At 38.6% G+C, this 15,743-nt stretch overlaps 1 protein-coding gene across 1 annotated transcript in view; it reads left to right on the plus strand.

The window, feature by feature from the left end:
* The window catches only part of EPS8L1 (EPS8 like 1), a 50,483-nt gene that overhangs the window by 21,829 nt on the left and 12,911 nt on the right, over positions 1 to 15,743 (plus strand). Inside the window, exons 12-16 of the mRNA XM_058183892.1 lie at positions 85 to 159; positions 2,093 to 2,241; positions 2,966 to 3,107; positions 5,160 to 5,188; positions 14,574 to 14,670. Coding sequence (XP_058039875.1) covers positions 85 to 159; positions 2,093 to 2,241; positions 2,966 to 3,107; positions 5,160 to 5,188; positions 14,574 to 14,670 — 492 coding nt within the window. The remainder of the gene's footprint in view (positions 1 to 84; positions 160 to 2,092; positions 2,242 to 2,965; positions 3,108 to 5,159; positions 5,189 to 14,573; positions 14,671 to 15,743) is intronic.

A 15,743-nucleotide genomic window follows, 5' to 3' on the forward strand; every position in this document is an offset into this window, starting at 1 on the left:
TATACTTTTTCCTCCCAAGGAAATGGAAGGTACCTCCTTGAGTTATACTTACAACTAAATTATATTTTCTTTTTCACTACTTAGGCAAGGCTGAAATCCAACATTACATGCCCTACTTCAGAGGAGTTAATATGTATTCTTTTCAAACCCTTGAAGATGGTAAGTGCTGGGTTGAAGAAGAAGAGGAGGTGATGTGTCTGGTAGTTGAATTAGTAATAGTGTGTTTCTCGATCTTGCATCTCCCAAATGTGTAGACTTCAACTCCCAGAATTTTCCAGCCTATGACTTAGAATTCCAGGAGTAGCCAAGATTGGGAAACAATAGATAGATAAGATATAGAGGGGCAGTTGGATTGTAAAAGCAGAAGAATGATATGAAATTATGCTTAAGGGATGTATGACTACAGTTGAGCCCAAAATTTCTGTTGCTAAGTGAAACAGTTGTTAAGTGAGTTATACTCCATTTTATGACCTTTCTTGCCACAGTTATTAAGTGAATCACTGCAATGGTTAAGTTAGTAACAGAGTCATTAAGTGAATGTGATTTCCCCATTGACTTTGCTTATCAGAAAGTCACAAAAGGCTATGAACCAGTTGCCAAATGTCTAAATTTTGATCACGTGATCAAGGAAATGTTGCAATGACTTTATGTGTGAAAACACAAGTCACTTTTTTCGTTGTAACTTTGAATGGTTACTTAGCGAAGTGTTATAAAGCAAGGACTACCTGTATATTACCTGCCAAAAGCAAGAAGGCTAATACAGGACACTTTCTTTAACATGCTTCATTTCTGTATTCTTTTTTTTTTTCCTGTAATAAAATACTTTGGGCTTCGGTTCCGTTAGTTTCAGAGTTGTATAATATAATCCATGAAAAGCTTTATCATGAGATTAGATAGCACATATCAATGATTCTTAGATGAGTGTATTAGTAAATTTCTCTGGGAGAAGATGGAGCCTCAGGAAACAGATCATCTGGATTCTGATTCTCATTTCCAATTTCAGATTGTGGACTCTTCTGGGGTGTGGAATTTGCTTCTGAATTCGCAACCCCCTGATAACTCTAGAGGCAGTGGCTTTGATGAGAAGCTGCTTAGGAGAATGGGAAACAGAACTGTGGCATTCTCTGGGTGAAAATTGGACTAAGCCCAGGTAAGGAGATTTGGATTTGTTTTCCCGTGTTATTATTTTTGCCCTCTTAACTTTTTTCCCCTGTAGGATGTGATTTAATCCATTCACTTCCACTTCTTCCTTCTGCAGTTTTCTAACTATCACAATTTCCTTGTTCCTTTCTTGATGCGATTGGCCAAGGGTCTCAAATTTGGCCACTTTAAGACTCGTAGACTTCAACTCCCAGAATTTTCCAGCCTATGACTTAGAATTCCAGGAGTAGCCAAGATTGGGAAACAATAGATAGATAAGATATAGAGGGGCAGTTGGATTGTAAAAGCAGAAGAATGATATGAAATTATGCTTAAGGGATGTATGACTACAGTTGAGCCCAAAATTTCTGTTGCTAAGTGAAACAGTTGTTAAGTGAGTTATACTCCATTTTATGACCTTTCTTGCCACAGTTATTAAGTGAATCACTGCAATGGTTAAGTTAGTAACAGAGTCATTAAGTGAATGTGATTTCCCCATTGACTTTGCTTATCAGAAAGTCACAAAAGGCTATGAACCAGTTGCCAAATGTCTAAATTTTGATCACGTGATCAAGGAAATGTTGCAATGACTTTATGTGTGAAAACACAAGTCACTTTTTTCGTTGTAACTTTGAATGGTTACTTAGCGAAGTGTTATAAAGCAAGGACTACCTGTATATTACCTGCCAAAAGCAAGAAGGCTAATACAGGACACTTTCTTTAACATGCTTCATTTCTGTATTCTTTTTTTTTTTCCTGTAATAAAATACTTTGGGCTTCGGTTCCGTTAGTTTCAGAGTTGTATAATATAATCCATGAAAAGCTTTATCATGAGATTAGATAGCACATATCAATGATTCTTAGATGAGTGTATTAGTAAATTTCTCTGGGAGAAGATGGAGCCTCCAGGGAAACAGATCATCTGGATTCTGATTCTCATTTCCAATTTCAGATTGTGGACTCTTCTGGGGGTGTGGAATTTGCTTCTGAATTGCGCAATCCCCTGATAACTCTAGAGGCAGTGGCTTTGATGAGAAGCTGCTTAGGAGAATGGGAAACAGAACTGTGGCATTCTCTGGGTGAAAATTGGACTAAGCCCAGGTAAGGAGATTTGGATTTGTTTTCCCGTGTTATTATTTTTGCCCTCTTAACTTTTTTCCCCTGTAGGATGTGATTTAATCCATTCACTTCCACTTCTTCCTTCTGCAGTTTTCTAACTATCACAATTTCCTTGTTCCTTTCTTGATGCGATTGGCCAAGGGTCTCCAAATTTGGCCACTTTAAGACTCGTAGACTTCAACTCCCAGAATTCCTCAACCAACCATGCTGGGATTTGAAGTCCACAAGTTTTAAAGTGCCAAGTTCGGAGACCCCTGCTATTGGGTATTTAATTTTGGTCAGTGGTGGGATTCAAATAATTTAACAACCGGTTCTCTGCCCTAATGATTTCTTCCAACAACCAGTTCACCAAACTGCTCAAAAAGTTAACAACCGGTTCTCCCGAAGTGGTGCGAACTGGCTGAATCCCACCACTGATTTTGGTGAAATAGCCCTCTCTGCCTCTCAACTGAAATGATATCACAGATGATCTGGATCCACAAGCAAATTACTTAATAAGGATTGGAAACTTTGGAATTTGAATTCCAAAATCTTCTCCAAGATGTTAGACCAATGCATTTATGACATAAATATGGTGGGTCTGTTGTAGATTGATTGACAGCAGTTGCCTGGGTGGTTTATTTAACTTGCAATAATTGAAAATGTGATGACTTTGGCTCCTTCCTTCCAATTCATATTATTCTTATTATCTGCTTTGTCCATGAAGGGTGGATTTCCCCAGAGGCTATGCAGCTCCCTACAACCTAACCTTTTGCAGTGGCTGGGAGCCTCCTATCCAAGATGCTTTTGGAAAACCTTGGGAAGACCCAGTAGAGATGCAACACCGGCATGAAGAACGCCGTAACCAGGTTAGTGTTGTGATGAGGAGAACATAAGCTTGCATTCTGAGCAAGAGAATGACTATAAAAGGTTCTGCAGCTACTTGGAAGAGTTGAAGAAGTAGATTATATTTGCCTATATTATATGCAGGTTTTGATTGATTTTGTGCCAACGATATATCTTCTCCAGGAGGATCAATCTCCAACTTGGTCCTTCAAGTCTTCTAATAGCACACCCATTGCTACTGCCATGGGTTCCTGAGCTCCGTTTTTAGCTGCAGTGGCCTCCTGCAACCTTCTACCAGCAAAAACAGAACTCGGGAGGCCTCCCTAGCTCCATTTTTCGCTGGCAGAGGTACCGCAGGCCGGTCCTTTGTTGTTTCCAGGGTGGCCGCATGAGGCAGATCTAAGCACCCTGGCAGGATGAAATGGAACTAAAACTTCTCTGTTGCAAAGAGCAAAAACCCAAAGGAAGCTGGTCAGTTGCAGAGCTCCAATTGGCCCACTGCATGACTATCCCACCCCTCTCTCGCATATTATGTTTTGGCTGCTGGAGAAAACAAAACCTAAGCAGCCTCCATAAGCCCTCCCTGATCCATAGTCTAACATGTTTATTATTATTTCTCTATTTATTTAAATTTATAAGTTTGCCCAACTCCACAATGACTCTTGGCTTACAACAATAAAAACAGTACAAACACCATATAACAAAAAAATACCTCCGCCCTGCATATCCCCCCTGCATAAAAAGTCTAGCTCAACAGACATTATCCTATAAAAATCTGTCACCCGCTTTAAGACTTGGGGGAAAGCTATGTTTGCATGATCTTTCAAATGAGGGCAGGGTAGGAGCTCTGGGATCTTCAGAGGGAAGCTATTCCAGAGGCAAGTGGTATGACAGAGGAGGGCCACCTCCTGAGTCCCATCACATGATATTGTTTAATTGGGAGCACTCAGAAGACACCAAATTAACTTCTCCATGGCCAATCATATGCTTCTAGGAAGCATGCATATTTACTACTGGTAGTTTGCTCATTTTTTCAGAAAAAGGGATAGGCTACAGAAGAATAGCAATAGCACTTAGACTTATATACCGTTTCACAGTGCTTTACATCACAGCCCTCTCTAGGCAATTTATAGAGTCAGCATATTGCCCCCAACAATATGCTGACTCCTTTTACCAATCACAGAAGGATGGAAGGCTGAGTCAATCTTGAGCTGATGAGGATCGAACTCCTGGCAGTGAGCTGGATTAGCTCGCAATACTGCATTCCAACCACTGCACCACCATGGCTTCATGCATTCTTGAATGCTTCAGGAACAAGCATGATGGTATGTGGGAAAGAGAAGAGAAAGATTTGCAGCCTAGACAATGGATCTTCCTCCTGTTTTCCAAGGTCATACAAAATTGAGACTCTGGAAAGAGTGCAGAAAAGAGCAACAAAGATGATTAGGGGACTGCAGGCTAAATCATGGAATAAACCATATTCCAATATTTAAGGGGGTCAACCTATTTTCCAGAACATCAAAAGGGAAGAGAAGAAGCAATGGATGAAAACTAATCAAGAAGAGAAGCAACCTAGAACTAAGGAGAAATTTCCTTTGTTAAAATAATTAAGTAGTGGGACAACTTGCCTTCAGAAGTTGTGAATGCTCCATAACTGGAGGCTTTTAAGAAGAGACTGGACAATCACTTGTCTGAAATGATATACTATAGGCTCTCTTGCTTGAGCAGGGGTTGGATTAGAAAACCTCAAAAGTCCTTTCAAACTCTGTTATTCTGTTCTGTTCATTCCCACATACCATCAGAGAATGCTTGAGGAAATAGCTTTGAAATAGTTCCTCACACTAACAATTTTATGAACAGATAAGTCCTCCAACTTTGAAAGAATAGCCATAGCACATTCTTTAGAAATTAAGTGTTTTTCCAGTCCAAACAAATGAAAGTTCTAGTTCACTTAAAACTACCAGTAGTTCCAATTATATATTCTGTATAATTCCTGTCCATGAACTGGAGGGAGAATTTGAGAAACAGTGACTTAAGATGGACCTAAACTAACTTTACTGTTTCTCTATTTGCAGCAATCGGCTCCCACAATTGCAGCCAATGGGTAAGTTATTGGTGAACATCTTGAGAATGGATTGGTTATTTGGGGAGATAAATGGGGAATTTGGAAAAGAGGATTAGCATTTAGAATTTAAAGAAAAATTAAAAAGGAAGGTTGGAAAAGACAAGGATTTTAATTTGTAGAATTAGTTTCCACTCCTACACCCCTGCATGCATATATATATATATATATATATATATATATATATATATATATATATATATATATATATATATATAATCTCTTGCAAACATACAATTTTAAAATTAACTTCCAATGCAGAAGCATCAAAAAAAGTGGCCCAGTCTGTATTACATAAAGTATTGCCCCTTAATACAATAGTCCTTGTTCAGTGACTGTCTCATTTAGTGATCACTTGCAGTTACGATGGTGATGATAACTTTATGAGCAGTTCTCACATTTATGGCCTTTTCAGGACTGTAAAGCAAAGAAAAGCTGAAGTAAGATCATAAGCACCACTTCACTTAGCAACCATTTCACTTAATGACCAAGTTGTCCATTCCAATCCTAAACAAGGACCATCTGTATAAAAAGGAGCAGTACTTTGATGGTGCATCTGCAGTTGCCAGCTTGGCTTTTCTGAACAACCCCTGCAGATGACTCGGATCTGAAGTATCGTATCTAAGATGTAGGGACTTTCAAAGACTTGTAGAGCCATTTCATAATGCAATATTTGTATGAATCCAAAGATTGGTCATTCTAGATCAGCACTGCATATCCTATGAGTTGCAACACTAGGCCAGAATGAAATCTGATGCATGAAATCTTTTAAAGAGGAAGTAAAGAAATTGAATATTTGGGACATACAGAACACATGTAATGTCGGAGAACGTAGAGCTTTTCCACTTCATTAGAAGAATAATTTTCCAGTTCTGGCTTCCTCAGTCATGGTCATTACGCCCAGTATAATCACCATTGTAGCATTAACAAAACTAGTATGAATCGAATAATATGTGCTGAGGACACAATTCCAGTCCCTTCCCTGATCCCACTGGGAAGAGAACCTTCGAGGAGGATGAAAGGTTGGTGGAGGGTAAGATTCACATTTTAGTAGCTGGGGTTAGGGCTGCAAGGATTTGTCATGGGCTCTTTAGAAGTTGGTGATCAGATTGAATAAATTGGATAAAGTGTTTGAACATTTAGAAGGTTTTCTCAGATTGAAAATTGTGAGTCATTAATGAAATGCTTAGGTCAATTCTACATTGCTTTCCCCCCCTTCTCTTTCTTCTTTTTCTAAAAACCTATTTTTCTCTATCTGTTTATCTTTGCTCTGAGAATAGCTGGATCCGGTGGTAAAGCCAAGGATAGGAGCTAGCTAGGAAAATGGTGGTGGTAGGGCACTCAGAAGCTTAGCTTAGGGCAGGTGATGGTGTGTTGCAGTTAATAATTGCAGGTTCTTGCCAGGGTGAAGGGTGCTTTTGGTGATCAGCAACCATTAGATGTTGAGCAAGGACTTCAAATTGTTGTCCTGAATCTGAACTTACAAGTATTGGTAGCTAGGAATCCAGTTGGCCCACCATGCCTTCAAAGAAGGAGGGCCTCTGAACACAGAATTTAATAAGTGACATAAAATTCCACATCGAGACTTTTGTATTTCAGTCCTGTTTCAATTTGTTGTCCTCTTTTAAGAAATCTGTTTATTATTGGATAGTCAAGAAATAATTGAGAAGTTGTTAGAATGGATATTTGTGGCATAGCTTCCAGAACTTGTAAGTTCCTTCTCTCATGGTTCTCTAAATTCATTTATCATAAGATCTCAAGAGTCTTAATTCTTGCCAAGATCAAAAAGAGCCAAAATATTCTGGCATGTCAATCTTCGCTCAATTTATTGACATTTAATCTGTTCTGTAGTGCTTTGAATTGAGCTGTGCTGACAAATGACGTCTGTATTCCAAATATTATTTTAACTATCTCTCCGTCTAAGAATTATATCATGATTAGGTTAACAAGGATTAGTTGTCTAGGGAAACGGGATTAACTGTTAAAATTAGTTTTTAAAGTTTGTAGCATAGATAAGCACATAATGACTTGTTCAAGAGCTAAGAATAACTAAACTAACAAAAGATGTACCAATTGTAGAGGCCTTGAATTAAACTAGTTAAGTACTCAATGGAATTTCCTTCCTACTCTTTTCATGCACATATTCATATATTCTGATTAAGTTATTCACACACACACATATGCAGATATGAGGAAGCACCTAATAATCAGTTCATAATGTGGCAGGGAAGAAGGGGAATCTCTCATAGTTCTCAAAATACATTAAAATTAGATTACTGTCTTGTAGTGGTACTAGAAATTCTGGATTTGACCAACAATGCTTGAGTGCAAAGATAAAACTAAAAGTTTCAATGTGTCACTGAAATTATCCTTGCCGGTAACCTGTCCCTTTTTTTAATGCTTAGAATGGAGAGGTCTCTGGTTTTTTTACACCCTGGAAAAGGAGCTAAAATACATCCATACTAAATATAAACAAGTTTAAGGCCAATGAAATGGCTTTCCCAAAAGATGACTAGGAAACATAGTGCCACAGAAGTGGAGGAAATTCTTAAATTCTGGCTCACATGTTTTTGTCCTGTGGGAGAACAACTCTGGGATTATGTCTTGGAGTAAAGAAAGAGGAAGCAGTTAGTAAAAATGGGCTTTTATGAGATGGCAGAGTTGTTGTTTCTGCTTATAATAGGTCATTTTTTATAGCTGTGCCAGGGAAATGAGCAGCTAAAAGAGGAGAAGAACCTTAGAAGAATAGAAAGACAATCAATAGTTTCTCCTGTTAGGAGTGTATGTGTGTACATGCACACATACACAAGCATATGTGTTTTCCCTCCTTTTCTCTACCTCGTGGTGGAGATAGCATCCAACAATTTTGTTGTATGTTGGGAATAGACCCCTCTCAAAAACTGAATAACAGATAGCTGTTATCTTCAAATGTGATACAAAAGGCTCACACAGGGTTCATACCCAACTGCCCAACTACCGGTATATTTATAGTGTAATTTGCCCACCCTTTGTCAAAGTTCAATGATCATGAAGACAAAGCCAGTTTGGTCTAGTGGTGAAGGCTAAACCTGGTGAAAAACCAGGAGACTGTGAGTTCTAGTCCTGCTTTAGGCATGCAAGTTGGCTTGGTGACTTTGGATCAATCACCAGGAGACTGTGAGTTCCAGTCCCACCTTAGGCATGAATGCTGGCTGCCTGCCTAAGTCAGTTTACTCTCTCTCTCTCACCTCACCTGACCTCACCTCACCAGTTTTTGTGAGGAAAATATGAGGAGAAAGCAGCAGTAGTTGTGTTCGCCACCTTTAGTTATTTATAAAAATAATAAAAGCAGAATATCAATAAAAATTCTTGCAACATTTTCAGATAATACGTTTCATGCTGCAAAACTTAATCTATTTCAATTTCTAGAATATCCCCAACGTATGCCTTAGTCTAAAAAAACAAAAAACAGTGTCTGTGTGCAGATTAAAAAGGCTGAGCCCAGTTATGTAACTGAAGACTACAAGTTTCACCTAGTAAACATTACAAGATTTCCAGTTCTTTTCCAAGGAACGTAAAATGAGACAAAGCAGATTTTTTTTTTAAGCCAGTAGCCTAATTATGCAGTTTTGTTTGGTCCAACTCTTATGGAAGCAAGGCCCACTGTTGGTGAGGATCACTTTACAACTGTCACATCTTACGAGGAGGCTCCATTATGGTCGTAAGTCGAAGGCTACCTGTACCTGGTGTTTTCCCCACCATTTTATCCTGTGACAACAATCCTAGGAGGAAGGTTGGGATGAGAGAAAATTATTGGCAGAAAAATAAAGTAGAACCTGGGTCTTCTCAGGGTTTTACCAGGCCCTCATGCTGTCTGTGATGAACATTGCCTTCCCAATAGTTCTCTGAAAACGTCCCCCTTCTCCCTTGTGATAATATGAACATGGCTGTGGTAAAAAGCACACTCTGATATTGGCCAAGCTATACCGTAATTCTTTTGCAGTCAAACAGCATGCAGTAAGTTCATAACGTACAGGAGCAGAGAACAAAAGAACAAAGCCACAGCACAAGGAGCAGCTCAACAGACCGTAGGGAACCTTTTATCCCTTGGAGACCCAGGGAGGCAGGGACTTGGCAGGGAACCAATGAAGGAATGATCAAGCCCGGCCTTTCCCTGGAGAGAAAAAGAGAGGAAGAAAACTTGGGTCTCCCAAAAAGTCCAGAAGAATAAAGTAGAGCACCAAGACATGAGAGTCCAGATCAGGGGTGAAATGTAAAATTTGTTACTACCGGTTCTGTGGGCGTGGCTTGGGGGGAGTAATGTGACTGGGTGGGCGTGGCCAACTTTTTTTTTTAACTTTTAAAAGCATTTTTTCTACAACCTCTTCTGCTAAAATGCGTTAAAAGCCTCTGATGATCAGGCAACTCAGCTGGGATTGCCAGAGGAGCCTTTTAAAAATTTTAAAGGGTTCTGACGATCCCAGCTGAGCTGCCTGATCGCCAGAACCCTTTAAAAGCCTTTTTTACAGCCTCTTCGGTTGAAGAAGTTCAACCGAAGAGGCTTTGAAAGGCTCTGACGATCCCAGCTGAACTGTGCTATCATCACAGGCTTTTTTTTTTTTTAACTTTTAAAAGCATTTTTTCGGCTGAAGAAAAAATGCTTTTAAAAGTAAAAAAAAAAACCCTCTGATGATCGCACGGCTCAGCTGGGCATTTGGGTGGGGGAGGGATTTTTGCTACCGGTTCTCCGAACCACCTGCCGCCATCGCTACTGGATCGGGCAATCTGGTCCGAACCGGGAGCATTTCACCCTGGCCCAGATTATTTTAAAAGAAAACGGAGTGTGTTTAAGTAGAACAAGAAAGGGAACTCAGTTCTTTTCTCTTCTGCTGACCTCTGAATTGGATGTGACTCTGATGCATGGGAGCAAAGCAATTAAGGGGAATAGCACTGAAAGCAGGAAGAAGATTGGAGGAGAGACAGAGAGACATGAGAATAGCAAGAAGCAAGAGTCAGGGACCAGGTGTTCTGGTGGTGGGCATGGAAGGGAAACATAACAGGACAAAAATGAGAAGACAGCGGTTTAAAGAAAGATGGCGCCCAGAAGAAAACCAAGAGGGAGATACTAGCCAGCTAGTGAAGGTAGGATTGGAATGGGGTGGGAATTGGGTGTCTCCTTTTCTTTTTCTTCTTGAATTCCTATCCTTCTCAGAACCAGTTTGCAAGATGGGTGTCCCAGCCAGTCCAGCTCTGATCCTCATAAAATCTAGCTGGAAGAAGGATTGCAGATGGTTCAGGGTATCCTTTCTGGTAGGAAATGCCGCTTATTATAAGAAAGAGGCAACTGGTGTAAGCTAATATCTCATTTTGCCCTTTCCTGGTCATTATTTATTCCTTCCTTCTATATCACATTTTTTCCCTATTCTGTAATCGGGCAATCTTTGTGAATCTGAGCACGACCAGAGTTGGTCACTTTGCTATTGTAACGTGCTAATTGATAGTAATCCCTAGCCATCTTGCAATCTTCTTTCACGTAATTTTTATTGGCTGGATGCATGAAATTTAGGATGAATAGATACACAATGGCATTACCCCCTAAACCCAGCATATATTAAATAAAACCTACATGAAACAAGAGAAGTCTAAAGTTAAATAAAGATAATTAATCTGTTTAAAATGAGCTACATGACTTATATTGAAATGCATTCGCACAATGCCCAAATCCAGGATCAGTTCTATTTTAAGATATTGAAGGAAGCACTGGATATTTATATTCAGTTCAATAAAACAAAAGTTACCACTATTAACTCTGTATTTGGGAGTTACCCTTTCATTCTTTATTATACTTACACATCTAGATTAAAATGGCATGACGTAAATAATATTTCACAATTCATTTACTAACATTAACAACTATTAACTAGATTAACCCTTATTTATTAACATTTAAAATATTTAGTAGCTTAATTAGTTGATGACAGAAGAGTTGTCAATCTTGTCATCCCATTGACCAAACTTCTTCTGCTCACTTCTGTATCTTGTCCTTGTCTTTGCTGTGGTGTAAACCAAGCTCTATTGAAATTTTCAAGACTTCTGGGCCTTTAATTAAAAGTTTCCTTCTTTTGGGCTCTTTTTAATGGATCAGCTTTGTTACCTGTCAAGAGCAAAGTCGCTTAACTTTTTATTATTGTTTCTTAGTCTTTGTATTTTTCTTGTTCAATAGCACTATTTCACTTTTTTTTTTTAAAAAAAATTGCACTGTTTTAATTATTAATTATGTTGACACTTGTAGAAGAACAGAAAACTTAATGTAGAAACAACAATTATTTTAGTCAATTGTGTCAAGGGTCCCCATACACACACCCGGCCGTGGCCCTCTATCGGGCCGCAGCCTTTTCGAAACCGGGCTGTGGGAGAAATGGACAACCACACTTGCGTGAAGCTCCACTCACTTGAGTGGACGGTGCTTGAGCGAAGGGCACTTCTGCTCATGCGCAAAGCTCCACTCGCATGACTGGAGCTTCACGCATAGGCTTGCCAATTTCAAACAGGCCACAGCCTGGGGGTTAGGGGCCCCCAGTCTGTAGCAGGAATCCCCAACCCCCGGGCCATGGCCTATTTGCAAACAGGCCATGTAAGCAGTGGGCCAGTATACATGTGTGTACATACGCAGCTCAACTTGCCTCCACTAGTTGACTCGACTCCACTAGTTGAGCTGCATGTGCATGTGCATATACACAAGTCTGCTGTTCACACGAATTGAGCTTATGCAGCCCAGTTTCCCTCTCCTCCATCCCCCACACCAAGCTGGGCTGCCAAGCCACAAAGGTAAGGGATGACTGAATTATGTGATGAAATTTGCATATATTTGCAAATAAAGAAGTAGTTGGGGGTATTCACAAGGGGAAGTGTTAAAAAATCAAGATGGTTGCTACAGGCTACAGGTAGTCCTTGATTTACAATTCATTTAGTGATTGTTCAAAGTTACCACGGCACTGAAAAAAGTGACTTAAAACCATTTTTCACGCTTACAACTTCTGCAGCGTCCCCATGATCATGTGAACAAAATTCAGACACTTGGCAGCTGACTCATATTTATGATGGTTATAGTGTCCCAGGGTCACATGATGCCCTTTTGTGACCTTCTGACAAGCAAAGTCAATGGGGAAGCCAGATTCACTTAATCTGTTACTAACAGATTACTACTAATCTGTTACTAATTTATCAACTGCAGTAATTCACTTAACAATGGTTGCAAGAAAGGTCATAAAATGGGGCAAAACTCACTTAATAAACATCTCAGCTATAGAAATGGCTTAGTTGTAGTTACAAGTTGAGGACTACTTGTATGTGATCAAAGCCTGAACCTTTCTATGTGCACCATAATATATATAAAAAGGAGAGGGCTTTGGTCACATGACTGTGGCCACCATTTTGACTTTTTTGACACACATGCCACCCCCAGACACCCCTGGAAACAGCAGTTCTAAAGAAGAAAATGCATGGCTTGTTTTTATACATTGCAACAGCAGCATCTTAATAATTCTCCCATCTCTTTCTTGTGAACATTCGTATTTATATGAAGATGGGTTATGCCACCCAGCGGGTTTAGAGAAAAGATTTGTATGTTTAATAAGAGGCACTTTAAAAAGAAACTAAGTGAATGAATAACTTGTGTGGCTTTAGAGTAAACTAAATGAAAACTACATCTCTGTATAAAGGTCTAAGAGAATATTTCCATCATAGTGAAAGTGAAAAGAATGGGAGATCAGATAGACATAATTTTGGGAGTAATCATCTCTAAAACTTTCTATAAAACATGACGACACCACCCCCCAGCTCCATCTAAATCTTTGTTTCCATTGATGACTGATTAGGAAGAGTAGGAAACGGACAGCAAATTTACAATAGTACCCAAGGTTTTCTGATTCTCAGAAAATATGAAATGAAAAAATAAAGTTTTCTGGGTCTAAATTGGATGAGCAGCATGGAGGAAAACCTGGAAAGATGCCATAATAGGATATGCATAGACAGTGATACCTTGGTACTCAACTACTTTGAAACTTATTGAATTTGATACCCAACACATTTTGACATGAAAATTTGTCCTGATACTCATTGTTTGTTTGGTACCCAATGCACAAGCTAGAACTTGTTGGTGTCAGCTACCTTGTGACTCACTACATTATTCTTTTTTTTTTATTGAAAAAGTTTTAAGAAACAAAAACATTTTCCCCCTTTTTCCCCCCCTCCCCCCACAAAACCCCCTTCCCCTCCTTCCTCCCCCAGCTTCCCGGGTCAATCACAAGGTATTGTTATACATAAACCAAACATAGAGTAAAATTGTCCCTTCTAATCCAATTAACCTCATCCAAATCTTTTCATTTCCCAACCCCCCCATTACATAAAATAATACTTCCTAATTATTCAAAGGCAATCTGATATTTCTTAATCTGATATCTGTTTTGTAAATAATCAATCCATTTTTTCAATTCAATTAAATATCTTTCCTGCATATTGTCTTTCAAAAAAGCTGAAATTTTAGCCATCTCAGCCAAATTAGTGACTTTCAATATCCATTCTTCTATTGTAGGTAACTCTTTTTTCTTCCAGTATTGTCCAATCAACAGCCTTGCTGCTGTTATTAAATTCAGAATCAATTTAGTCTCAATCCCTGTACAATCCGTTATAATTCCCAAAAGGAAAAATTGCGGCAGGAACTTTATCTTCTTCTTCAGGACATTTTGAATAATCCACCAAATTCTTATCCAAAAGTCCTTAATTTTCTTGCAAGTCCACCAAATATGAAAATATGTAGCGTCATCACAGTCACACTTCCAACATTTCGCTTGGATATCAGGATACATACGTGATAATTTTTTGGGATCTAAGTGCCATCTATAAAACATCTTATAAAAATTTTCCCTTAAATTCGGTGCTTGTGTAAACTTAACATTTCTAACCCAGATTTTCTCCCATGTTTCCAACATTATTGGTTCCTGAATATTCTGTGCCCATTTTATCATACAGTCCTTTACCAAATCCTTTTCCGAATCTATTTCAAGCAACACATTATACTACATTATTCTTTATGGGAAAAAAATATTTGATACTCATTGCACCTTCCGGAACTAATTAACAATGAGTACCAAGGTACCATTTTAACTGAAAGATGAGCTCAGCTAAAATAAATTTCTTGACTGTGTGCTAAGAGGTAACCTTGTTCCTTAATCCTAAATCAACTTGCTATGTTCATTGATTTGTCTCAGGTCAATAGATCTCGGGGATACGTAAAAACAAAGTGAATTCCTTAGATATGAAATCTGATCTACACAAATCGTAATGTATTCTTGCATTAAATCCAATGCGTCTTCCTTCTCCCTCACAGGTGCAAACATTTAGAGAAGAAATCAGTGATCTGCACCCACAATTTCACAGCCAGAAACAGCAATGAACTGTCGGTGCTTCAAGGAGACATATTAGAGGTGAATTTATGACCCAGAGTTTCAACTATGCCAAAAAGAACAGTGTAATTTTTATTTTATTTATTTATTTATTTGCATTTATATCCCGCCCTTCTCCGAAGACTCAGGGCGGCTTACACTATGTTAAGCAATAGTCTTCATCCATTTGTATATTATAGACAAAGTCAACTAATTGCCCCCAACAATCTGGGTCCTCATTTTACCTACCTTATAAAGGATGGAAGGCTGAGTCAACCTTGGGCCTGGTCGGACTTGAACCTGCAGTAATTGCAAGCAGTTGTGTTAATAACAGACTGTCTTAGCAGTCTGAGCCACCAGAGGCCCCTAATCTTTAATATAAAGTAATCTTTAATATAAAGAAAATGATTGCATTTGGGAATCCCAAAATTTGGAAACACACCAATTGATTGCCAACCTGAAATTTTAACATGAAAATTGGCTGGTTGATTGTGGTTATGATGGGGAAAATAGTTGGAGGAAGAGTATTTTGCATGTTCACCACCTTGAGTTACTCAAGAATTACTTATAAAATATTTATTTTTTAGTGTATGGTATGAAATACATGGATAGCAGCAGTAAAGATGTATCGAAAAAAGCAAAAAATAATATGATACACATAAGAGGAAGATGCGTAGTCAATTTTGTAAGGTATAAAAAGGCAATAAATTATATATTCAGTTACAAATACATATTTTATTTTAAAATACGTTAATTCATATAAAATACATTGCTTCATAAAGTAAAATGAATATTCTATATATTAATATATTCTATATATTTTATATTAATACTATTATATACATAACACACACACACACACACTTGTGGGTCATCCTTGACTTAGGACCACAACTGAAAATTTCTGTTGCTAAGTGAGACAGTTATTAAGTTAATTTTGCCCCATTTTACCACCTTTCTTGACACATTTGTAAAGTGAATCACTGCAGTTGTTAAGTTAGTAACACGATTGTTAAGTGAATCTGGCTTCCCCATTGACTTTGCTTATCAGAAGGTCACAGAAGGGGATCACATGACCCTGGGACACTGCAACCGTCATAAATATGAACCAGTTG

This window comes from Ahaetulla prasina, chromosome 4 (assembly GCF_028640845.1).
Source record: "Ahaetulla prasina isolate Xishuangbanna chromosome 4, ASM2864084v1, whole genome shotgun sequence".
NCBI lineage: Eukaryota > Metazoa > Chordata > Lepidosauria > Squamata > Colubridae > Ahaetulla > Ahaetulla prasina.